Source organism: Vitis vinifera, chromosome 19 (assembly GCF_030704535.1).
Source record: "Vitis vinifera cultivar Pinot Noir 40024 chromosome 19, ASM3070453v1".
Classification (NCBI taxonomy): Eukaryota; Viridiplantae; Streptophyta; class Magnoliopsida; order Vitales; family Vitaceae; genus Vitis; species Vitis vinifera.
In genome coordinates this window covers 23,724,914-23,751,648 of record NC_081823.1, presented here as the reverse complement: position 1 = coordinate 23,751,648, position 26,735 = coordinate 23,724,914, and the positions used below count along the sequence as shown (strand labels likewise).

At 41.6% G+C, this 26,735-nt stretch overlaps 2 protein-coding genes and 1 pseudogene across 13 annotated transcripts in view; 2 read left to right on the top strand and 1 right to left on the bottom strand.

The window, feature by feature from the left end:
• Positions 1-26,735, top strand: part of LOC104877757 (uncharacterized) — a 71,763-nt gene that overhangs the window by 33,747 nt on the left and 11,281 nt on the right. For 3 of the 12 annotated variants that reach the window (XM_019217228.2, XM_059735250.1, XM_059735246.1), the window contains one exon: positions 884-1,038. The exons of the other annotated variants lie outside the window; for them this stretch is intronic. The gene's annotated coding sequence lies outside the window, so the exon portion shown is untranslated. The remainder of the gene's footprint in view (positions 1-883; positions 1,039-26,735) is intronic. 12 annotated transcript variants of the gene reach the window in all.
• Positions 8,060-8,995, top strand: LOC132253372 (uncharacterized). Its single transcript, XM_059735143.1, has 3 exons — positions 8,060-8,395; positions 8,594-8,709; positions 8,788-8,995. The coding sequence occupies exons 1-3, from the start codon at positions 8,060-8,062 to the stop codon at positions 8,993-8,995; spliced, it is 660 nt and encodes a 219-aa protein (XP_059591126.1).
• On the bottom strand, positions 15,646-18,228 carry LOC100252621 (internal alternative NAD(P)H-ubiquinone oxidoreductase A1, mitochondrial-like; annotated as a pseudogene).

The following is a 26,735-nucleotide window of genomic DNA, read 5'->3' as shown; positions in this document are numbered from 1 at the left end:
GTGTGGAGAATGTGTTGGAAATGATGCAAAGTTAGTGGAAAAGCAACGTACCTATGACTTTCTTATTGGTCTTAATAAAGATCTTGATAAGGTATGTGGCAGGATGCTTGGAACTCACCCCTTACCACTGATTGAAGAAAAATTTGCTGAGGTTTGTTGGGAAGAAAGCAAGCGAAAAAATATGCTAGGCGACTCCACGACTCCTATCCAAACCAAAGCCTCAGCCCTCATTGCCAAAGGCCAAGAATCACAATGCCAAACTAAAAATTCCAACAACTCACAGTGAGCACACAAGGGTAATCTTTGGTGTGATTTCAGTCAAAGATCAAATCACAACAGGGGAAATTGCTGGAAATTGCATGGTAGACCTGCCAACTAAAGCTCGAAGCCACAAGGGACCTTTAGAAGAGGTACCCATGCTTACCAGTCTATTACCGAGACCTAGGAACTTAAAAATAGTGACAATATTGGCGGCCTCAACCTGAACAAAGAGCAAATTGAAAAGCTTTGCAAGCTGCTTAGACCTGAGAAAACCACCAGTAACTCTCTTATAGCCTAGAAAAGTAATTTCCTAACAGCCCTTAAATGCTCAAAGAAGGAAAAAGAGCCTTGGATTATTGATTCCGAAGCATTAGATCATATGATAGGTTGTACAAATTTGTTTTCTTCATATACCCCCAGTTTTGGTCAACTCAAAGTGAAAATTGCAGATGGATCATTATCTCTAATTGTAAGGTTTGGAACCGTTAAAATTAACTCTACCCTTGTCCTTAAGTCTACGTTACATGTTCCAAACGTGTCTTGTAACTTACTTTCTGTGAGTAAGATATTTAAAGATTGTAATTGCTGGGTTGTTTTCTCACAAGATCATTGTGAATTTTAGGACCGAAGTTTGGGGAAGAAGATTGGCAATGCCAGTGAAGATGGGGGACTCTACTACTTTGACGAGGACACTGATGAGTATATACAAGCTCAAACCGTTCGTTGGGAATCAGCTTCTCTCATGAGGAGATATAAAAAAATGTTACGACATTTTAGGTTAGGACATCCTAGTTTCCTTTTTTTTAAATTTTTATTTGCTTCATTGTTTACAAATAAAGATATTTTTCAATGTGAAGTGTGTTAGTAAGCTAAACATCAGAGAGCCTTTTTTAAACCTGGCCTTATAAAGCTTCTAAATCTTTTGCTCTTGTGCATAGTGATATTTGGGGACCTTCATGGTCTCAAAATCTTTACTCCAAACACTGGTTTATAACTTTCATTGATGATCATACACGAGTGTGTTAGCTTTACTTGCTAAAAGATAAATCTGATGTAGAACAAATTTTCAAAAACTTCCATCATATGGTTAAAACTCAATTCTCTACCCACATTCAAATTCCAAATACAAACAATGGAAAAGAATATTGTAACCAAATTTTAGTAAGTTACTTAAGTGAAAATGACATCATTCATCAATGTACTTGTTCCAACACCCCTTAACAAAATGGTATTGCTAAAAGAAATAATTGACACCTTTTAGAAGTTGTTAGGTCCATCATGTTTACTACGAACACACCAAAACTTTTCTGGGGTGATGTTGTTCTCATAGCCTGTTACCTTATAAACAAAATGCCTACTAATGTTCTTCATTTCCAAACATCAATCAATGTTTTCTCAAAAAACTTCCCAGAAACCTTAACTATCATTGGTTTCCCATTAAAAATCTTTGGAAGTATTGCCTTTGTCCACAATCATGAGCTTAACCACAACAAACTTGATCCCAAAGCTTTTAAGTGTATTTTCTTAGGATATGGAGCAAACCAAAAAGGGTATAAACGTTACTTCCTTGAAAAGAGAATTATTTGTCACAATGGATGTTACCTTTTCGAAAATACACCTTTTTATCCCAAAAATTCCCTTCAAGTGGAGAATGAGAGTGAAGGTAATTTCTGGAAATGTTCTTCCGACATACTCCATCCAACTTTACTAGTTTCATCTAGCCTTACTCCACCAAATTATTCCTCTCTTAACGTCCCTGCAATTGACCATAATCTCAACTTGGAAAATGGAAACAATTATGAAAGAAATAGTGAAAATAGGGTGCCTAATTTGGATGTTCAACAAGAACCCTGACAACAGATTCCTGAGCTTCGTGTCTAGACTCGTCAGGGAAATCAACGAAGAGAAGAAGACCTAGTACCTCCTACGACTTGTCATGACTCAGACTTAGACTTAGGTAATTCACAAGTTCCTTTGCCTGCTATTAATACTGATGATTTGCCTATTGCCTTAAGGAAAGGTATTCATTCCTGTACACAACATCCCATAACTCGAGTTGTAAAATATGATCATCTATGCTGTTTTATGAAAGCTTTGGTATCTAATCTAGTTGAGGTTGAAATGCCCAAGACAATTGAAGAAGCACTTTTGAAGAAAGAATGGAAAAATACAGTAGAAGAAGAAATGAAGGCCTTGGAGAAAAATGGAACTTGGGAGGTTGTTTCAAAACCTAGAGATGTTATTCCAGTCGGAAGTAAATGGGTATTCATTGTAAAATACAAACTAGATGGGTCTATTGAAAGATATAAGGCACAATTGGTCGCATAGGGATTCACTCAAACCTATGAGATAGACTATTGGGAGACATTTGCTTTAGTTGCTAAATTCAACACAGTCAGAGTTCTTCTCTCGCTAGTAGCCAATTTGGACTGACCTCTCCAACAACTTGACATAAGTTTTTCTGAATGGGGACCTATATGAAGAAGTGTACATGGACCTTCCTCTTGGATTTAAGGGGTACAGGAACTATGAACCAAGTGTGCAAACTAAAGAAGTCCCTCTATGGACTCAAACAGTTTCCACGGGCATTGTTTGAAAGATTCACGAAAGTAGTAAAAAACTAGGGTATAAACGAAGCTCATTCAGACCATACACTTTTTTATAAACATAAGGATGGTAAATCAACTATACTATTATGTATGTTGATGATATTATCTTAACTGGTGACAATATTTTAGAATTGGCTTGTTTAAAGAAGAGGTTAGCAGAAGAATTTGAAATTAAAGATTTAGGCCCGCTAAGGTACTTCTTGGGTATGGAGATTGCAAGGAACAAATATGGTATTTTTGTATCACAAAGGAAATATGTTCTTGATCTATTAAAGGAAATTGGTTTACTTGGATGCAAGCCAGTTGACACTCCTGTTGATTGCAATGCCAAAATAACTGACTAGAACACTAGTGCTCCAATAGACAAGGGTAGATATCAAAGACTTGTCTTAGCCCACACACGATCGGATATAGCCTTTGTCGTCAATTCGGTAAGCCAGTTTATGCATGCCCCGTATGAGGAACATCTTGAGGCTGTCATGAGAATTTTTAAGCATCTAAAAGGAAGTCCAGGGAGAGGTCTTCTCTTTAAGAAGGGGTAGTCCCATGAGATTGAGGCTTATATTGATGCAAATTGGGTAGATTCGGAAGTTGATAAAGGATCTACTTCGGGGTATTGTTCTTATTGTTTAGGGCAATTTAGTGATGTGGAGAAATAAAAAGCAAAATGTTGCGGCCAAAAGCAATGCAAAAGCTGAGCGTAGATCCTTGGCTAATGGGATTAGTGAACTAATATGACTTAAGCTACTACTCAAGGAGTTGTAGATGTCAACCAAAAGTCCAATGAGATTATACTGTAACAATAAGACAATAATTAGTATGGTTCACAATCCTATTCATCATGATCAGACAAAGCATGTAGAGGTTGATCGACACTTCATTAGAGAAAAGATTGAAAGTGGTGAAATTTGCATTCCTCATGTCTCTTCCTCAGAGAAAACAACAGATATTCTAACCAAGGGATTACAATGACCTTTTTTTTTTTAGAAGATGTTGAATAAGCTGGGATTGTTCGATGTCTACAATCTAGTGTGGGGGGGAGTGTTGAAAAGCTTTTCCCTTGGGATATCAGAAATCCCAAGATTTTAGGAAGCAACTAGACTGCTAATACAATCTAGTGTGGGGATGTTTGATGTCTATAATCCAATGTGGGGGGAGTGTTGAAAAGCTTTTCCCTTAGGATATTAGAAATTCCAAGATTTTAGGAAGCAGTTAGACTGCTAATGCAGTCCTGATTTTTAGGGGATAAAATATGATCCCATATTGAATTTTATTTGCTAATTTATTGTTGATTATTTCCATGATTTTTTGATTTGTTATTTGACTGGAGATTTCTATTTAAATCTTAGCTTTCTTTGTATTTTTTATTTTTTTGTATAATAAAATTATTAGGAGTTTTTTTTTTTTTTTCTCTTTGGTACCTTTGCACATGGTATTCTTGCACTTTATACAAAATAAACAATAAATAAAGGGTATGAAGAATTTAGTGATTGGGAGACTAAGAGGGGTCATCATGGAGCGTGGAAGAGGTTTTTCCAGGTGGGTCAGGTTTGAGGAGTTTAGTTTAGGTTGCCTTCTGGTAGGGGTGGAAGCTGTTTGTAGAGATGTTGGGTTGTCGAGGTGGAGTAAAGGGTGGAAGGAGGGAGGAAGGATATTCATGCTGAAATGTTGGGAGAATAGGGCTAGGAGGTTCTTATTCTGCAAGGTGGTCATGGCAAAATCAAAGAGTTTCTCTCTGGTTTTCTTAGAAGGAAAAGGAAACCATGGGGGTTGGTTCATTTTGGCTGAGAAATTACGGTCGCTTGGGGTTGTTCCTTTTTTTCGAGGAAAATGTGGATCCTTCGGTTGAGAATAGGGGCAATTGGAAGGCTGGAAGTGGGAAGGCAGAAAGTGGGAGCATGACTTATGCGAGTGTAGTAAGAAAGAATGAGGGATTGGCAGAGGAGGCTGCTTGGCTCTAGATTAGAGAGGGAGTCGTCTAAGACAGAGATGAGAAACTTAGGAGATGCCTGGTTAGGAAGTTTGGTGAGGGACCCTTTTCGGTCTTAGAGATTCAGGCAATGAAAATGTGGGCAAAAGGTACATGGCAATTGAGATATGGGTTGCAGGTGTTTGTTTTTGGGGGGTCTTTAATTTTGTTTGAGTTTGAGGATCGAATGGAGGTAGAAAGGGTGTTGGCTAGAGGTTCTAGGAGGTTCAAGGAGAGACTTCTTAGTTTGGAAAGATGGCGACATGAGATTGGGTGTGAGGTGAAGGAGGGGTCTTGCAAGGAGGCGTGGGTGAGAGTGTTGGGTCTTCCTTTGCATTTGTGGAGCCATGAAGTCTTTATTAAAGTTGGGGACTGTTGTGGAGGTTTCGTCACAATGGATGAAGGCTCTGTGAACTCATTTCAATTGCAGTGGGCTAGTGAGGTTGAATGGGAGAAGTCTACTCACTTCATTGCAGCTAGTGATCGGGTCTTCGAGCTATTCGATCCAGTTGTGGTGGGAAGTTCCCCCGAAATTTTCCATGGTTGTTCCGAGAAGTTGCAACAATGGGTCTCCAAAGTTGAAGGTCAGGGATGACGACGATGGTGGATCACATGCAGGTATAAGCATGGAGAAAGAAATATTTATGTTGCAGTCTGGTAGGGAAGGCGTGTTGAACTTTGGAGGGAAGAGTGGCCGTTTTGGCGAAAGTTTGGATTGCTGTGTTCAAAAAGTTATTGTAGGTGGGGAAGATTTTGGAGACGGTGGCAGGGGGAGTTCAGTTGGCAGGAGGAACTGTTTAGAGGAGATCGTGGGCTCAGAGGGGGAAAGTGGGCCGATGTGGGAAGGCCCATCTTTGTTGCAAAAGGCCTAGAGGGTGAATGGGCTGGTTGTTGGAGAAGATGGTAGGTTGGGCCTGGCCTAAGGGCGTGACCCTTCTTTTATGAGGGAGGAGGTTAGTGTGGGGGTGGTTTGCCCTTTAGGGCTCTTCTCGTCGAGGGCGATAGAGCAGCAGAGACTATCCCGATGGAGTTGATTGAGTCGCCTTTGGCTTGGAGTTCAGGCACCAAAGAGGCTCTCCAGGTTGAAGAGACAAGGTACTCCTCTCATTCCTTTCCTTTGGTGTTTCGGGGGGCACGGGGTTTCTCTTCTTCTTTTCCTTCTCATCAGAAAAGGGTTGCGAAAAGGGACTGTAGTCGTGTTTGTGGCTTAGGGATAGAGGTGGTTGAAGCGGATGTGAGTATTCGTCCTCTGAGTGTGGTTTTGGCTGACAAGAGTGTTGCGACGACACCTTCTAGGGAGGAAAGGGCTTTGGTTGTGGTAGGAGAGACGAGCCCTAAGGAAATCAACTTCATGAGGTGGCTTGAGTGTGCAACGGAGTCAACTAAGGAGTGGAAATCCTCTTGCCTTGCCCAATTTAGTGATTTTCTGGGCATGCCGACCATGGGATTTGAGGAGGAAATTCTAGCTTTGCTCAAGAAATGGATTATGAGGAAAGAACAAAAGAACCGGTGGTTTGGGGTTAAAAAGGTTAAGGTTGAATCCTCAAGGTCTAAAAGGGAACTTAGAAGGTTGGATTATTCCGTTAATTTTAAAAGTGCAGGAAGTGGAAGAGCTCTCTCTTGAGAGAGTGGGGGTTCAGTCTCTGAGGGTAAATGAAGTTAAGAATCCTCTCTTGGAACGTGAGAGGGGCAAATGATAGCGATAAAAGAAAGATCATCAAATCTATAGTCAAGGCTCAGAAAGTGGATTTGGTTTGTCTTAAGGAAACCAAAATCCAAAGTCTGTTGTGTAGTTTGGTTCGGTCGTTGGGGGTGGGCAGGTTCCTGAAGTAGGGTGCTCTTAATTCTTGGGGTATGGCAGGGGGTGGGGTGTTAGTCTTTTGGGATAGTAGGGTTTTAAAGCTGACTGGAATGGACATTAGCGATTTTTTGGTTTCTTGTCAGTTTAAGAATGTGGAGGATGGTTTCTGTTAGGTCTTTATAGGGGTGTATGACCCTTCTGTTGGGAGGCTTAGGGAATATTTCTTGGAGGAGTTGGGGACTATCAGGGGTTTGTGGCAAGATCCATGGTGCATAGGAGGAGATTTTAATGTTATTAAATTTTTTAGAAAGAGGAACAGTGTTTCAAGACTGTCTTCAGCAATGAGAGGATTCTCGGAGGTCATTGAGGATTTGGAATTGCGGGATCTCCCTATGTAGGAGGGTATTTCACGTGGAGGGGCGGTTTGAATAATCAATTACAGTCAAGGTTGGATAGATTTCTAGTTTCTGAGGATTGGGAGTGCTGTTTCAGTGGGGCAATTAAGAGTCTTCTTCCCAGACTTGTTTCTGACCACTGTCTAATCTTGTTGAACGGTGGAGGAGGGAGGAAGGGTCCTTCCCCCTTCATATTTGGATAGATTTCTAGTTTCCGAGGATTGGGAGTGTTGTTTCAGTGGGGCAGTTCAGAGTCTTCTTCCCAGACTTGTTTTTGACCACTGTCCAATCTTGTTGAACGGTGGAGGAAGGTCCTTCCCCCTTCATATTCGAGAATATGTGGTTGAAGGAAGACGGTTTTAAGGATTTGTTAAGGAGTTAGTGGATGAGTTTCCAGTTCAGAGGGTCTTTCAATTTCACTTTATTTGAAAAACTTAAAGCGCTTAAGGCTAGCTTGAAGATTGGGAACAGAGAAGTGTTTGGAAATATCACTGCTAGAAAAGAATCAGCCTTAAAGTAGATGGTGTTTTGGGATTCTGTAGAAGGGGACAGAGTGTTGTCTGCAAAAGAGCAAAATCTCAAAAAGCAAGCTTTGGAGGAGTATAAGAAACGGGTGATAATGGAAGAAACCTCTTGGAGGCAAAAGTTTAGAGAGTTATGGCTGAGGGAGGGAGACAGAAATACTGGCTTTTTCCGCAAAATAGCCAATGCGCGTAAGAGGGTCAATTCCTTGGTGAGGATCAAGATAAATGGGTCTTGGGTAATAGAAGAATGTGACATCATAGATGGAGTGGTTCAGGTTTTCCACTCTCTTTTGTTAGAAATAGAGGAGTGGAGGCCGAGATGTAATGGGCTGCAGGTTGAGGCCCTTGAAGGAGAAGATGCAGCAATGTTAGAGGCTCCCTTCTCTGAGGAAGAGGTTTTTGGTGCTCTCTCAGACCTCAATGGAGATAAAGCTCCTGGTCCTAATGGTTTCTTAATGGCGTTTTGACAATTCAGCTAGATTTTTCTAAAGGAGGAAGTTATGGAGTTCTTTAAGGATTTTCATGATCGGGGCAGGTTCGTCAAGAGCATTAATGCCTCTTTTCTGGTCTTAATTCCTAAGAAAGGAGGAGCTGAAGATCTCAAGGACTTTAGGCCTATAAGCTTGGTGGGCAGTTTTTACAAGTTAGTAAAGACGCTAGCTAATAGGCTTAAAAAGGTAATGGGTAAGATAGTGTCTAAGTCCCAAAATGCTTTTGTGGAGGGAAGGCAAATCATGGATGCCTCGCTGATTGTGAATGAGGCTATTGATTCGATGCAGAGAAGCGGGGGTGGTGGCATCCTTTGTAAGCTAGATATTGAGAAGGAGTACGACCATGTAAATTGGAGTTTTCTTCTTTGGTTGTTGGAAAGGATGGGATTTGGAGCTAAGTGGATTAGTTGGATCCAGTGGTGTATTGGTACTGTCAATTACTCCGTCCTTATTAATGGAATCCCCTCCGGTTTCTTCCAAAGTTCTCGGGGCTTGAGACAGGGGGATCTTTTATCCCCTTACCTTTTCGTGATTGTCATGCAGGCTCTCAATTGCTTGTTGAAGAAAGCGAGGGAGGAAGGGTTTTTTCCGGGGTGGCAGATCAGTGGTAGAGGAGGCGCGGGAGTAGAGATCACTCACTTGCTGTTCGTAGATGACACGTTAGTATTCTGTGAGCCTTCTCTTGATCAGGTGTCTTACTTGAGTTGGACTCTTATGTGATTTGAAGCCATGTCTAGGTTGAAGGTGAATTTGGACAAAAGTGAGATCATCTCAGTGGGGAGAGTGGAGAATGTAGAGGATTTGGCTCTTAAGTTTGGTTCCAAGGTGAGCACGCTCCCATCTTCTAACTTGGGTCTTCCTTTGGGTGCTCGTTTCAAGGAGTTGGCAGTTTGGGATGGGGTTGAGGAGAGGTTCAGGAAGAGACTTTCCTTTTGGAAAAGGTAGCATATCTCCAAAAGGGGCAAACTAGCTTTGATCCGGAGCACTCTGTCTAGTATGCCTATCTACTGTATGTCCTTGTTTTATATGCCAAGGAGTGTGAGTTTGAGATTGGAGCAGATCCAAAGAGATTTTCTTTGGGGTGGTGGGGCCCTGGAGAGGAAGTCTCATTTAGTAGATTGGTCTATTGTTTGCTCAGATAAACAAAAGGGTGGTTTGGGTGTGAGGAATTTGACGTTGTTGAATAGGGCTCTCTTATGTAAGTGGAGTTGGTGTTTTGCGGTGGAGAGGGAAGCTTTGTAGAGGCAAGTTATTTGTGCGAAGTATGGGTAAGATGAGGGCGAATGGAGGTCTTGTATTGTGAGAGGTAGTTTTGGGGTTGGTCTGTGGAAAGCGATTGGGAGAGTTTGGGATGAGATAGGCGACAATATGGTTTATTCTGTGGGAAATGGTAGGAAGGTTAGATTTTGGAAGGACAAGTGGTGTGGAGACGATCCTTTGTGTATTTCTTTTCCCTCTTTATTTGCTATATCCTTGGCTAAGGAGGCTTAGGTGGAGGATGTGTGGTGCCATTTTGGAGAGGGAGTATGGGCTCCTGGGTTCTCTAGGCGGCTTAATGATTGGGAAGTGTTCGATGTGAAGCATTTTTTCTTGAGGCTGCAAGGGAGGAGGGTTTATAATGATGTGGAAGATCAAGTAGTTTGGACAAAGGCAAAGGACGGAAGATTTTCTATCAAGTCTCACTATAAGGCTTTGGAATCGAAAGACTAGGGGATTTTCCTACAAGAGTTATTTGGAACTCTTTGGAGCCTTCGAGGGTGAGTTTTTTTGCTTGGGAGGCTAGGTGGAAAAAGGTCTTAACCTTAGATCGTATTAAAAGGAGAGGGTTATCTTTGGCTAATAGATGTTATTTGTGCTAGTAAGAGGAAAAGTCTATTGATCACATCCTCTTGCATTGTGTGCTGGCAAGAAGTTTATGGAACTTACTTTTTTCCCTTTTTGGGGTTTCGTGGGTGCTCCCTTATTCAATTAGAGAGGCGTTATTGGGGTGGCTTGGGCCTTGTGTGGGAAAGGAGAGGAAGAAAATGTGGTTTTCAGCTCCCTTGTGTCTTTTTTGGATTGTTTGGAAGGAAAGAAATAGTAGGGTTTTTGAAAATGAGGAGCATTCGGTTCAAGGGTGTAAATCATTGTTCTTTTGTAATCTTTGGGCATGGACTAAGGGTTTTTTCTTTTCTTTTTTTTACTCCAGCCCTCTTTCCTTTGTGGTTTTTGTAGATTGGTTAGACTTTGGTTAAGGGGTGGCTTGGGCCTTGTGTGGGAAAGGAGAGGAAGAAAATGTGGTTTTCAGCTCCCTTGTGTCTTTTTTGGATTGTTTGGAAGGAAAGAAATAGTAGGGTTTTTGAAAATGAGGAGCATTCGGTTCAAGGGTGTAAATCATTGTTCCTTTGTAATCTTTGGGCATGGACTAAGGGTTTTTTTTTTTTTTACTCCAGCCCTCTTTCCTTTGTGGTTTTTGTAGATTGGTTAGACTTTGGTTAAGGGGTTCTTTTTTCTCTTTCTTGTATGTATACAACCTGTATACTTTGGGGTGCATCCTTGATGTGCCTTTTTCTTTTTAATATATTGTTTTTTATTCATAAAAAAAACAAAAGAATTTGATGAAATACAAATAATTTGCACATAGCATTCTTGCACTTCATACGGAATAAACAATAAATAAAGGGTATGAAGAATTTGATGAAATACAAATAGATAGATAGAATACACTTTTAGGAGTTTAATAGAAAGAATACACATCTTGTGATCAAAGGGATTCATTGTAATTGAGTTAGGAAAGTTCCTAATTTAGATGCTAGGATTTTTTTGTGTGTGTATATATATATATATGTGAGTCTCTACATAGAAAAGAATTAAGGAACATGATTTTTTACCTTATATTCCTTCCATCGCTCTTCTACATGGTATCAGAGCTTTAGGCTCGTAAATCTGGGAAGAGAAGATTTTTTTTTTAGGCCTTCATTGTTGAGTAAAAGACTAGAATCGACCTTCATTGTCGATCTTAAAGTTTCCTCTTGTCTGAATTAAGCCATTGTAGCAAATCGAATTGTGAACATAGCACCAAAGTAGTTATCATCACCAAACCATCGCATCACACACTCTCCAGATCGCGAACTCATCGCGAAACAGAAGATCGTGTCATCATCTTCATCTTTGCCAATGGTAACAACCCTTGTTCTCATGCTCTCTGTCCTTCATCGCCAGGGAGCGTGTCGTAAAAAACAATAGGATCGCGTCCTCTGTCATTCACCATCAAGGAGATCACGCCACCAACAAGATTGTAAGCTCCAAAGCTCCAACATAACCACCACCAACGAAATTCCACCATCATCAGTGCCCTTGTTCTCACCCTTTGCTAGCGGCTTTGTCTTTGCCTTGCATTTTTCATTGCCCTTAGATCTCATTGTCGTCGCACTAGGATCTTGACATCGCTGTTGGCTTCGCCTCTACCTCATGAAAACACCTCTGATTGTCAGCGAGGGCTTCAATACGAGTATTTAAAGTTTGGCTATTGTACTAATTAAGTGTTTAGGTTTGGTTATTTAAGCCTTAAAGTAAAGAAAGAAAAAAAAATAAAAAATCACAGGCATTAGAAACTACCATTGTCACTGCTCAATCTAAAGGATGATTACTAGTCACAACACCAGAGAATTGCAGAATATTGAAGCAACATATAGGCTTAATGGGAAGAATTATTTAAAATGGTTGTAACTTGTTCTTACCTTTCTCAAGGGAAAAGGGAAATTAAGTCATCTCTTGGGAATGAGACTAAGAAGAGGAGACCCTCAGTTTGATGCTTGGGATGAGTATGACTCAATGATTATGACATGGTTATGGAACTCAATGACACCTGAAATTAGTGACACTTGGATGCTCTTGACAACTGCTAAAGACATCTGGGATGCAGTTCACAAGACATACTTAGGCACTAGATGCAACACAAGTGTGTGAATTAAAGTCAAGATCGGAGCAGCGAAATAGGGAAACAAGACAACCACAAAGTATTCCAATATGTTGAAAAACCTATGGCAATATGGATGCATTAAGACAAAATGTCCTGAGAATGTAGCTATCTTGAAGAATTATATTGAAGAAGATTGAGTCTATGATTTCTTAGTTGGTCTCAATACTGAGTTTGACCAAGTTAGAGTTCAAATTCCAAGCAAAAAGCTTCCAACTTTGAATGAGACTATCTCTATTATCCAAGTAGAAGAAAGCAGGAGTGTCATGCTTGAACCTCAGAATAAGGAAGACTCGACTATGGTTGCTAACAAAGGGAGTGATCAGAAGGCTAGCACTATCGATAACAAAAAGACCAATTGATCAAGAGCTTCAAACTGTGATAATAGGGAGAACTTATGGGGCACTTATTGCCAAGAGCCTAAACATACATGGGAGAATTATTGAAACTTCATGGTAAGCCAACCACATCTAGCAAAGAGTGGGGTTTAAACGGGGGGTAGTAAAGGGATAATGGGCAAGCAAACTCGTCTTCTATTTAGCCAGTTGAAGAAAAATCCCTAGAACAAAGTGAATTAAATTAGGAGGAGATTGAAAATTTGAGAGATTTGTTTGGAACTCTTGAGAAACCTTTAAGAAATCTTCAAGTACCTACTCATTGGCATTGTCGAGTAAGTTTCTTATTTCCATTGGATTAAAAGCCTTAGATGAAACCTTTGCCAATTCTTGGGTTTTAGATTCAAGTACCATAGATCACATGACTCATTCATCACACTAATTTAACAACTATAACCCTTGTCCAAACAATAGGAAAATAGCCACAGTAGATGGTTCATTAACCATTGTCATAGGTGTAGTAGATGTCCAAATTAGTCCTACACTCACACTTAGAAATGTGCTTCATGTTCCCAAGTTGTCTACTAATCTTGTCTCTATATGAAAGCTTACACAAGATTTAGGTTGCAATGTGACTTTTTACACTACTCATTGTGTATTTTAGGAGTAGGACTTGGGGAAGATGATTGGACTTGCTAAGGAATGGAACAAGTTATACTACTTTGAGACATCAAGTGAGTCCTCCATATTTTTTCGTTCTGAGCACCACCTTGTCAATAAAGAAAAAATCTAGCTTCATTATCATAGATTTGGACATCCATTATTTAGAACTCTTAAGATTGTGTTTTATTCTTTATTTAGGAAATTAAATGTTGAGAGTTTCCATTGTGATGTATGTGAACTTTTCAAATATAAACGTTCAACCTTCCCCACCAATAATAATAAAAGAAGTTTAAAGTCTTTACTTGATAACTTGATAAATTGATGAATAAATATTCACATATATTTCAAGGGTATTTATACAAAGTACACAAGGCTATTTTAGGATAGCCAACTATACAAAATAATTGACAACTATATAGAATAAATCATAACTCACAATTGGTTGTACACAACTGTACATCATAGTTGTATCTACAACTGTATACACAGCTGTACATAGTTGTACGAACATCTATATGCAATTGACGTTCCCTCCCAAGTTGGTGCATAGATATCACACATGCCCAACTTGGATAATGATGCATAGAATGGACCACTAGTAACAGTGTGGGTCATCATATTCCCTAACTAATCCGCACTCTTGATATAAGGAACCTTTATCATGCCTTAATGTAGCTATTGTTAAGTTCAATCATGATGTACCGAATTATTTGCAATCTCAATAGTTGTCGTGTTATCACAAAAGAGCACCATAGGTTTCTTGGGACCAAACTCGAGCTCGCTTAAGAGAATTCTTAACTAAGTTCCATAGTTGCATGATGGAGCGCACGGTATTTAGCTTTTGCATTGGACTATGAAACCACATTTTGTTTCTTACTCCTCCAAGTCACCAAATTTCCTCTTACAAATAACACATACCCTGAGGTAGACTTTCTATCCAATCTAGATCAGGCAAAGTTAGAGTTTGTGTAACCCTTAATATTTAGATGTTCATGTCTGGAGAACATAATACCTTTGCCTGGAGAGGACTTCAGATGGGCTAGGATACGATTTATTGCATTCATGTGTCGGTCACTCGGATTATGCATGAATTGACTTACAACCACTAACTGCATATGACAAGTAAAGTCTAGTGTCGGTCAGATAGATTAATTTCCTCACTAGTCTTTAATATCTTTCTGTGTTTGTTGGAATTTGATCAAGGTAGATGTTCAAACCATGATTTATCTTAATGAGAGTATCTATAGGTTCACAAGTGGAGTTACTAGTTTCATCCAAGACATCTAATGTTTACGTCCATTGTGAAAGGAAAAGTCCTTAACACCTCAATTTCCAAGAAGTATTTTAGAGCACCCAAGTCCTTCATTTCAAATTCCTTGGTCAGATAGCTTCGAGACTTCTCTATTTTTGTAGAGTTGCTACCTATAGCAATCATGTCATTAACGTAAACAATAAGCAAAGTAATGTCATCACCATATCTCTTATAAAACAGAGTGTGGTCTTCCATTGCTTGTTTAAAACCATACTCTTTCATCGAGTAGCTCAATCTGCCAAACCATGCCCTTGGTGACTGCTTCAATCCATACAAAAGCCTTTTCTAGTTTGCATACCTTGCCTCCTTTTGCTGTAAACCTCAGAGGGGGGTCCATCTACACCTCTTCTATCAAATCCCCATGGAGAAATGTATTGTTTACATCAAATTGTCTCAATGGCTAGCCTAGATTGACCGCAAGAGAGAGTATGACTAGTCATATGATCAATGACCCCTAAAGTGTCAGCTAGGCAGTAGTGGAAATTCTCTGCTTTGGCTTTAATACCAACTTGATAACTTGATAAATTGCTGAATGAATGTTCTCATATATTTCAATGGTATATAGATAGAGTACATAAGGTTATTTTAGGATAACCAACTATACAAAATAGTTGACAACTATACAGAATAAACCACAACTCCCAATTAGTTGTACACAACTGTACATAGATGTACGAACAACAATACACAACTGACTAGTTCCTTCTTTATTTAGGAAATTAGATGTTGAGAGTTTCTATTGTGATGTATGTGAACTTGCTAAATACAAGTGTTTTCCCCACCAATAATAATAAAGAAGTTCAAAACCCTTTCATCTAATTCATAGTGATAGTTAGGGCCCTTCCCCTATTCCTAATATATGTGAGGCTGTTGGAAAACCGAAACTGATACGGAAAGAAATAACTTTGTAAAGTTGTAAATTAGCTATTAGTTGTCAATCTTTGTATTTTTAGGAAAGTAATTGTTAGGAGTAATTCTTGCCCTTTAATCAGTGATTTAGTTTCCTGATTTGAAGGATTTGCATATGCTATAAATTCTATAAAATAATAATCTCAATGAAAGAAAATTATTCCCGTGAAACCCTATTTTTTTAAGTTGGTATCAAAGCTAACAATTTGCTTGCCGAAACCCTCCTTCTTCCTCTCTTTCAATCCCTGTTCTCTCTGAAACCATGTCGGATATTTCAAACGAGTTCACTACTGTTCCTCAACCTTCTCTGAACATACTCAGCATCCTTCATTATTCAAATATGTTATGTTCTTCTCTACTTTGCTTGATGGAGCCAAAAGAAAAGCATGGAAGCATGCTGAGCTGTTCCTCTAACATCATCAGGAAACATAGCTTCAATGCTAATTGAGCGAAAAAAACTGATTCCTTCCTAGAACTCTATATTCGACTTATATCACGACCAAACACAAAAGTTGTTGCCTAGTTGATTGCAACATATAATCGGTTCCTCCAGCTTAAAGCGCGCGTGAGATATGCTGATCGCCAAATAATCCAACTTGTAAATCCTGCTAGAAATAAACCTTTGCCCTCCTTGCCCTGCCTAATGTCACGGACTTAGTCGTTTTCTAAGCTCGTGCGGCACTTAGACAAGTAAAGGCGCTTGATCTTGCTAAGTCAGCCTGACTCCCAATGCTTAGCTCGCTAGGCTAAGGTGCTCAGGACTCAGAAGCTTAGAAGGCGTAGTAGGCAACTCTTTAAAGAATGGAAGCTTTTATTACTCAAGGAAGCCTTTACAAGTGCTTTGAGAGCTTACTTGCTTGGTTAGGAAGTGATTTGGGTGATGCCTTGGTCAAATGAGACCCTCACCTATTTATAGGCACCAATGGAACTCTCTAGAACCTTGGAGGGTTCCTTACAAATCAAGAATATTCTAGAACTCCCTACACTAATCTATGTCCAACCCTATGTACAAGAATATACAAGAGATCTCTAGAACTCTCTAGAAAGCCTTGGACTCCTCTCATGCCTTCCATCATAGTGTAGAGATGTGTGGACATCTCTAGGTATCTCTAGAACCTTCCACACTCTTCCCACCAATGGCTTAGTGTAGATGGCTCCAGGAGTCTCCAGAAGCTTCCCTCATTCTATATAAGCCCATGGGGAGGGTCATTTGAAGCATCCTATGACACTAAGGTCCACAAGAGCCTTGTATCTGCTAAGGAATGTCATGCTTCCCAAATGCTTATAAATAAAGGGCTCTCTAAATTCCTTGTCTCTTGCTTTGTTTGCATACCCTCCACCAGCTTTGCCAATCCTGTTCAATTGTTTTGCTATATACTTCCCTTGCCTCTCTGCAACCTGTGCTAGAGCTGGAAGAACTGGTTTGCCGGTACTTTCAAGGAACCCACTGCAGTCACCTATTGCAAAAATGTCCTGTGCAGAAGGAACACGTAGCCACTCATCGATGCCAATCCTTCCACCAGGAGATTTTGGGACCTCTATAGACTTCACAAAAGAAGAGGGACCAACACGTGTAGACCATACCAACAGCCCATATGGAACCTCTGTCCCATTATTTAGAATTATTTTGTCAACTTTAACATCCTTAACAATCCCACGAACAAGACGAACTCCTGACTTAGTCAACTGCCTAGTAGCATAGTGCTGAAGGCGATCATCAAAGGAAGACAATATCTCGTTTGCCTCAATCAAAGTAACATGGATGTAATTTTTCACATGGGCAAATCTTTGATGAACGTTCCTCATGATAAAATCACTAAGTTCACCACTGAACTCAACTCCTATTGGACCACCTCCCACAACAACACAGTGTAGGAGCCTCTACTTCTCTGCTTCCAAAATTCCAGGCACATCAGACAACATCAAGTTTAGGAGCAGCTTCCTCTTAATTTCTTGAGCATGATGGACTTCACGAAGAAAAAAGGCATGTTCTTCCACACCATGAATTCCAAATGTTAAGGGCACTGAACTCGAAGCAATAATCAACTTATCATATGAGATCTCAAAGTCCCATGGCTCCAGGACATTTGCTCCATTAGTTAGAGTCTGGCAGTGTACCACATGGTTATCGAGATCAACCCGATTACAATTAGCAAGAAAGAAGTAGGACCCAGTTTCCCTTGAAATCAATGGCTGGATCTGCGCAATGGGTTCAGCCACGGACCGGAACTCAAGAGTCCCAACACAAGTAGAAGCCAAGAGATGAGTGAAGACCATGTGGTTCCTTGGCGACACGCACACCACATCATAGATGTTGGTGTCCAAACCCTTCATGGCCCTGCACCTAGCCCACCCAGACCCCAACACCACCACCCTCGGCTTCTCTTTTGACGAGGTGGGTCCGAGCCCAGAGCTCAGCACATGGCGGGTGAGCTCCGAATTTGGCTGAGAACTAAACTGTAAGATGGAGACGAAGTGGGTGTTTGGAAATGGGGTTATGGCGGTTCTAGATCGGAGTGAAGATTTCAGAGATGATAATTAGACGAGATTTCTGAACCAGGCCATGGTCGTTCACTCGTTCCTAGAGGCTAGAGGTTCCTGCTCATGCATCACCCATGCTGGTGGTGAGATTTGTGGGGATTTTTGACTCAGAGGCAAGTCAGCTTCGCTATCAGTAGTCTTGCAGGTTGAGACGGTTACAGTGAAACCCTAAATTCTAAGCCAAGCTTTCTCTCTTCTTCATAAATCTAGGTTTAAGGCTCGCTCTCTCTCTCGCTCTCTCTCTCTCTTTAGTTTTTTCCTCTCTTCATCAATCTAAGCTTGGGATTTCCACTTTATTAACTCAAATCCAGAGCCCTTCTGTTTTTTCTCTCTTGGGTAAAGGATTATTGCTTCTCAATTTCTCTCAGATGTTGCTAAAATCATCCGCCGGCTACGGTATACTTCCCAACTCCTCTGCCACCGTTCCATCGTCTTTAGCCTCCGAACAGTTCACCTTCATCTAACGCGCCACCCAATGGACCCAAACCCTAATGGCCACAAGACGCCCATGGCGGGAGTTCTTGGACTACTTAGCACTTTCCCGTCCCTACAACTACAGCGATGCAATGGCTCGAATCAAGAGAAATGTCAACTACTTCCGCGTGAACTACGCAATGGTAATGTTTTTCATACTATTTGTGAGCCTTTTGTGGCACCCAACATCCATGATTGTCTTCTTGATAATCTTCTTTGCCTGGTTCTTTCTGTACTTCCAGGACAACCCTATAGTGTTGTTTGACCAAACAATCGATGATCGTGTTGTGTTGGTACTACTGGGATTGATTACAGTTGTGGCATTGGTGTTTACTGATGTGGGTTTGAGCGTTTTAGTTTCTATAATAATTGGGGTTGCGGTGGTTGGGCTACATGCTGCGTTGAGGGGGTATAGAAGACTTGTTTCTGAATAAGGAGGAAGTGGCAGGAGGAGGGTTGCTCTCGGTTGGGGGTGGTCAACAGTTGCAGCCAACCAATTATACTCGGGTTTGTATGGGACGAGGACGTTGTGTTTGCATGGGGGGTGTTTGTGATATCCCACATCGGATAGGGGAGAAAGTTCCTAACGCTATATATGTAGAGAGTCCTCTTAGCCGTGAGGGCCTTTTTGGGTTCAAAGTGGACAATATCTACACGGTTGGGAGCGGGTTGTTACAAATGGTATCAGAGCCGATCCCTGACCCCGATGTGGGGGTTTGTTTGGCCCCGTAAGGGGTATTTGTTTGTTTGACCCCACAATCCCATGGGACGAGGATGTTGTATCTGTATGGGGGGGGTTTGTGATGTCCCACATCAGATAGGGGAGAATGTTCCTGACGCTATATATGTAGAGGCTCCTCTTAACCAAGTAGACCCTTTTTAAAGCCGCGAGGGAACGACCCGCTCCCAACCGTGTAGATATTGTTCGCTTTGGGCCCAAAGGGACCCTCGTGACTTTAAAACGCGTCTACTTGGTTAAGAGGAGCCTCTACATATATAGCGACCGGAACATTCTCCCATATCCGATGTGGGACATCACAAACACCCCCTCATACAGACACAACGTCCTCGTTGTATCCCATGGGATCGTGGGGCTAAACAGACAAACACCCCTTACGAGGCCAAACAAACCCCCACACCGGGTCGGGGATTGGCTCTAATACCATTTGTAACGACCTGCTCCCAACCGTGTAGATATTGTCCGCTTGGGGCCCAAAGGAGCCCTCACGACTTTAAAACACGTCTACTTGGTTAAGAGGAACCTCTACATATATAATGTCAAAAACATTCTCCCCGATTCGATGTGGGACATCACAAACACCCCCTCATAAAGACACAACGTCCTCGTTGTGTCCTATGGGATTGTGGGGTCAAACAGATAAACACCCCTTACGAGGCCAAACAAACCCCCACACCGGGTCGAGGATCGGCTCTGATACCATTTGTAACGACCCGCTCCCAACCGTGTAGATATTGTCCGCTTTGGACCTAAAGGGGTCCTCACGGCTTTAAAACGCGTCTACTTGGTTAAGAGGAGCCTCTACATATATAGCGCTAGGAACTTTTTCCCTTCATGGGATTGCAGGGTCAAACAGACAAACACCTCCTACAAGGTCAAACAAACCCCCACACCGAGGTCGGGAATCAACTCTGATACCATTTGTAAGACCTTAGACGCTACCAACGCTCCTAAAAGCAATTGCTGTTAGAACAAGTGCATACCGTAACCTTATAGTGCATTTACCCAAGCGCCCACGACGAACATAAGGAGAATTGATGGACCCGATCAACCCTTTGATATGCCAACAATCTCCCCCCAGCGATACCCCTGGGGTTCGAACCCATGACCTCACTAGGATTCTTGAGGGAATATTGGTTAGCCTACGTATTTCTAAGATAAGGTTTTCATTTTACATCCATGTTCCTTTTTACTTTGATTCCATTTGCAAATATTGATATTCGTTGGGATGATTGGAGTGGCTGTTAAAGACCACATGATGTTGTTGGTTTTGTGTTCTTCATGGATTGCTTGTAGTTTTTGGACCCATAACCAGCGCACAACTCGCCTCTGAAGAATTTGGGAAGAATTTTACAAGAGAGGGCACTGAGTCTTGAAGAGGGATCAAGAGAGACTTTCAGTGGGGCAATCAAATCGAGACACTGCATATATAACGCACCACGGAAAAATGATTGGGCCCAACTTCATGGAACGAGAAGTTTTGTAGAGGAGAACAAGGTCGGTAATGAGGTGGTTGTTCTCATGGCTTGTCTTGCACCCGAAGCCAAGATGCTTGTTGTCACACCCCTGGTTATCTCACTTAATTTTTCACGAGTGTGCAGTGCTAAGGACCCTTCCTTAGCCAACCTTCCCTTCCCAACGTTTAGAAGAACAGAGTAGAATACAAAAATCACAAAGCAACAGGGACACACGAGGTTACAGGAAAATCTTTTCCCAACTTGTATTAATCACTCTTATAAGACAAAATTGCTTCTTGAACCAGAGTACAATGCACTCACCCAAGGCATACGAGAAGGAACCCTTTCCCCAACTCTCACTCTCTGTTTCAAGGCTGTAGGAGCCCTATTTAAATGACTCATCTGCAGTTACAAATTTGAATTTCCTCAATTCAAATCTTGGAGCCAACTAGGTGGTCATGCAACTGGCCAAAACTGCCCTCAACTGCCCTACATAACCACCCACCACCCCAGATAGTGGGCTGCACATGCCACCCACTTGCACCAGCCATCATCCTCAGCCAACTACAGGTCAATGACGGCTTGACTTGGTCACTGGTTGTCTGAGCTAGCTGCCACTTGCTAGCTGCACTGCCTTCTCCTTCAGGTCTTGCTCGCTAAGCTGCTGGTGAGTCCCCCTCAAGGTGCCTCTTGTGACTGGGTGCCCATCAGCATGTCTTTGATCAAGCCCTCTAAGCCAGGCAGCGTGCACCACCCATCTGACCAAGCGTCTGGTGCATCAGTGCGCCTTCCTCACACTAATGTCTGAGCCCGTGTCATGTCTAGGTGCCCATGGCTTGGGCTTGTTGCTTGCTTCCCAGCAACGAGCCATGGCATTGCGCCCATGGTCAATCCTTCTTGGTGCACAGGGCATTGCACCCCTGTGCTTGTGCGTAGGCATCTCGGTGCGAGTCAGCTACTAGAGCCATCAGACCATGGCATTGTGCCCATGGTTTCATCAGCTGGCTCACCGCACAAGGCTTAGGCGTCGTCGTGCCTGCGCGGGGAGGGGGTAGGCCGCACCAGGCCCCGTGCCGTTGCGGCCACAGGGTGCACAGCACACATGTTGTGGAGCCCATGTGTGCTTGCTCGAGTCGCGTCATGTGTCTTTGGCACGCCAAGGTCGTGCCATGGTGCCCCCTTGGTGCGGTTAAGGCTTCTCTTGGTGGCTCCCTCCTTTGAGTCACCTACCCCCCCCCCCCCCCCCCCCTCTTAAAGAGCGATACGGGCCGTTTTCATAGTTTCTTGAGGAGACATCAATATGTCTGAGGATGCATAATGGAATATAATTTTAATTATAAATTAAAATTTCAAGTCAGCCTTCATCTGCACCACCTAAGTCAGGTGCACGCCCGATGCCCATCTGATGCGCACACGGTGCATGTCTAGCTCGCCCGCAGTGCGCGTCTGGCCTGCTCGCGGTGCGCATCTGGCTCACACGTGTGCGCGCGCAGTGCGCGTCTAGCCTGCTCGCAATGTGCGTCTAGCTCGTCCGTGGTGCGCGTCTGGCTCGCCCACGGTGCACGCGCGGTGCGCGTTTGGCCTGCCCGTGGTGCGCGTCTGGCTCTCCCACGGAGCACGCGCGGTGCGTGTCTGGCTCGCCCGCGGCCTCCTCACATGGCTCCTAGAGTCTGAACCACCAAACCTCCAGGATTTCCCTACTTTCATCCTAGGCTTTCATGGGTGCAAGGCCTACCCATGAGGCCTATTCCTCCATGGTTAAGTCAAGGGTCTAAGGGGCTGACACTTGTCTTCTTCACTTCATTGACGAGGATCTAGTTCAACAGCATGCCTTCAGGACATGTGATTCAAGCCTCAGCCTCTTGCAGTCACGCGATTTTTTTGTCATGCAGTCTGGAAAGATCTTCGCCCATGAAGATGATTATTCCTTATGCTGTGAGCGTGGAGATACAGTTGATCCCATCTTAATTCTACTTTCATCATACACTTCTTTCAGAAGGCTTTCATGGCGGAAAAGGGGAGAACCCGCATAAGAATGGAGAGAGAAAAAGGCTCTCTCAAATCTCCAAGTCTCAACACCACACCACCAGAATTGAGTTTGAAGAAGACACAATCAGACTTCGTTTTAGAAGGGGGATGTGAGTTCATCAAGAGGGTGACATGAAAGAGCTTGAAGCGGCAACCATGACGCTTATTATGATGAAAGGCCATAAAAGGCCATTAACGTTTCTAAAGTATAACAGAGATGGAGATCTACTCTTTTCTTCTGCCAAGGATCACACTCCCACCGTTTGGTACGCCGACAACGGGGAGCGCGTCGGCACCTATCGTGGCCACAACGATGCCGTTTGGACCTACGATGTCTTCAAGGATTCGATACGGCTGATCACTGGAAGTGCAAACCAAACGGGAGGAATGTGATGCTGGGCAAGAAGGGACCTAGAGTTGCTATTGAAGGTTCAGCCTTGGTTACCACTGAGCAAATGGAGCATCTTCTTGCACTGCTGAAATCCAACTCAACATCCGGTACTCCTAATGCCTCTATGGCACACACATGTAATGAATTATATGCTCTATCTTATCGTTTTAAATATACTCCATGGATAATCGATTCTAGAGCATCTGACCACATAACCAATTCCTCAAACATGTTTGAATCCTATTCACCGTGTCCTGGAAATAAAAGGGTTACGATAGCTAATGGTAATTTCTCACCTATTGCAGGAAAATGTCTAATAAAAATCTCTGAGGGAATAGATCTTAAATCTGTTCTCCATGTTCCTAAACTTACTTCTAATCTTTTGTCTGTTAGCAAATTATCTAGAGATTCTAATTGTTGTGTTATCTTCTATGAATCTCATCGTATTTTTTAGGACCGGAGCTTGCAGAAGACGATTGGCAGTGCTAGGATGATCAATGGTCTCTATTATTTTGAGAATAATTTACCTAATAATAAAATTGCTCAAGGACTAAGTAGTATTAGATCTCTTTCTGTTCGTGATCAAATAATGGTTTGACATTGCAGATTAGGCCATCCTAGTTTCTCTTATTTAAAACATTTATTTCCAGTGTTATTTCAAAAGGTTGATCCTTTATCATTTCAATGTGAAAGTTGTTTATTGGCAAAGAGCCAACGTAAAACTTACATTCCAAAACCCTACTATGCATCAAAACCATTTTATCTTTTTCACAGTGATGTTTGGGGACCTTCAAAAGTAACCACAATTTTAGGAAAAAAATGGTTTGTGACCTTTATAGACAACCATACACATCTTTGTTGGGTATATTTAATGAGAGAAAAATCTGAAGTCGAAAGGATTTTTAAAGAATTTTACAGAATGATTGAAAACCAATTTCAAACAAAAATCAGTATTTTGAGATCTGATAATGGGACTGAGTACTTAATAAAGTTTTGGAAACCTTTTTAAACGAGAAAGGAATTTTACATCAATCCTCATGTTCTGATACCCCTGAACAAAATGGAATAGCTAAATGTAAAAATAAACACTTGTTAAAAGTAGCATGGTGTCACAGGATGCTTCAAATGACCCTCCCCATGGGCTTATATAGGAGGAAGGAAGCTTCTGGAAACTCCTGGAGACATCTACACTAAGCCATTGGTGGGAAGAGTGTGGAAGGTTCTAGAGATGCCTAGAGATGTCTACACATCTCTACACTATGGTGGAAAGCATGAGAGGAGTCCAAGGCTTTCTAGAGAATTTTAGAGATCTCTTGTATATTCTTGTACATAGGGTTGTACATAGATTAGTGTAGGGAGTTCTAGAATATTCTTGATTTGTAAGGAACCCTCCAAGGTTCTAGAGAGTTCCATTGGTGCCTATAAATAGGTGAGGCCCTCATTTGGCCAAGACACCACCCAAACCACTTCCTAACCAAGCAAGTAAGCTCTTAAAGCACTTGTAAAGGCTTCCTTGAGTAATAAAAGCTTCCATTCTTTAAAGAGTTGCCTACTACGCATTTCAAGCTTATGAGTCATGAGCACCTTAGCCTAGCGAGCTAAGCATTGGGAGTCAGGTTGACTTAGCAAGATCAAGCGCCTTGACTTGTCTAAGTGCCGCACGAGCTTAGAAAACGACTAAGTCCTTGACAACGGGCTATGATGTTTTACATGAATATTCCAAAATACTTATGGGGGGATGCCATACTAACTGCTTCATATCTAATCAATAGGATGTCTACAAAAATTTTGCAATATACCACTCCTTTAGAGTGCTTGAAAAAGCTATTTCCAGAATCTCGAATTAATTTTGAATTACCCTTGAAAATATTTTGTTGCACTGCATATGTACACATTCCAAAAAAGTCAAGATCTAAGTTAGACCCAAGAGTATAAAAATGTGTTGTTGTAGGATATACTCCTAATAAAAAGGGTTACAAATGTTTTAATCCCCTTATAAAACATTTTTACACAACTATGGATGTTTCTTTTATGGAAAATGTCCCATATTTTACCAAAAATTTACTTCAGGGGGAGAAATTAGTGGAACCAAATTTTTGGGAAATTGTTAACCCTTTGCCTAATGTAATTCTTGATATCTCTCTTGAAAAAGAAAATAAGGAAACTAAGCCTACTGAATCTGAATCTGAAATTGGTTTGTCAGAAGAAGAAATATTACGAATGAAAAAAAATAGAAACAATCTTGAGCCTGTGGTTTATTCAAGGAAAAAAGTCCTTGGAAGAAGTAAAGACCAGCCGATCATCCCAGCACATAATCAACCGAAAGCCCTGGGCAATGGCTCTCTAAATGCTTCAGGTAACCCTCATTCTGTTCCTATTCCTATACATGTTTCTTCTTCTCCTATTACTGATCTAAGTTTACCATCACACTTTGATCCAAGTCCAGAAATATCTGCACCCGAACTTGGTTTAGGATTAGCCCCAGTTGTTCTTGCACAAGACCTTGACCTTGATCTCCCTATTGCTCTTAGAAAGGGAACCCGAGCCTGCACTAAACATCCCATTGCCAAATATATATCCTACAGTAACCTTTCTGACAACTATAAAGTATTCACTACAAATATTTCAAAACTTGTGGTACCTAGAAATATTCAGGAAACACTAGATGAACCGAGTTGGAAATTGGTAGTGTTCGAGGAAATGAATGCCTTAAAAAAGAATGACACTTGGGAGGTTGTAGATTTACCAAAGGAAAAAAAAATTGTAGGGTGCAAATGGGTGTTTACAATAAAGAGTAAAGCAGATAGAAGTGTTGAGAGATACAAAGACAGACTTGTGGCAAAGGGTTTTACTCAAACCTATGGGATAGACTACCAAGAGACTTTCGCCCTCGTAGCTAAAATAAAATCGATTAGAGTTTTGTTGTCCCTTGCAGTAAATTCTAATTGGCCCTTACACCAATTGGATGCTAAAAATGCCTTTCTTAATGGAAACCTAGAGGAAGAAGTGTTCATGAGTCCTTCACTAGGTTTTGAAGAAAGTTTTAGAGTTGGGAAGTGTGCAAATTGAAGAAGTCCTTATACGGACTTAAGCAGTCCCCTAGAGCTTGGTTTGAGCGCTTTGGCAAACTAATATAGCATTATGGATATACTCAAAGTCAAGCTGATCACACGATGTTCTACAAACATTCAAATGAAGGTAAAGTAGCCATCTTAATTGTGTATGTTGACGATATTGTGTTAACTGGGGATGATTGTAATGAACTAGAAAAGTTGAAGGGGAAACTTGCTGAGGAATTTGAGATTAAGGACCTAGGGGCATTAAAATACTTTCTTGGGATGGAGTTTGCTAAGTCTAAGAAGGTATCTTTGTAAATAAGTGGAAGTATGTTCTTGATCTTCTTGATGAGACAGGTATGTTAGGATGTAAGCCTGTTGAAACACCTATAGAGCCGAATGTAAAACTGCAGCCTACAAAAGCCAAGAATGTGAAGGACCGGGATCGTTATTAGAGACTTGTTGGGAGATTGATTTATCTATCCCATACACGACCTGACATTGCATTCTCAATAAGTATGGTTAGTCAGTTTATGCATGCTCCTGGATCAGAGCATTTTGAAGCTGTTTACAAAATTCTAAGGTATCTAAAAGGGACACCAGGTAGAGGCCTTTTGTTTAAGTCACGAGGACACCTACAAATTGAAGCCTGCACCGATGCAAGTTGGGTTGGAAGCATAGTGGATCGAAGGTCCACCTTTGGGTATTGTTCATTTGTAGGTGGCAACTTGGTTACATGGCGAAGTAAAAAACAGAACGTGGTTGCTAGAAGTAGTGCTAAGGCTAAGTTTAGAGTTGTATGTCACGGACTTAGTCTTTTCC

Excerpts from the sequence above, each read along its gene's own strand:
- LOC132253372 (XM_059735143.1), top strand. The coding sequence starts at position 8,060 with ATGGAGTTCTTTAAGGATTTTCATGATCGGGGCAGGTTCGTCAAGAGC. Across the intron at positions 8,396-8,593 it reads TTGAGAAGGAGTACGACCAT|GCTCTCAATTGCTTGTTGAA; the intron begins GTAAATTGGAGT and ends ATTGTCATGCAG. Across the intron at positions 8,710-8,787 it reads TTGCTGTTCGTAGATGACAC|GTTGAAGGTGAATTTGGACA; the intron begins GTTAGTATTCTG and ends AGCCATGTCTAG.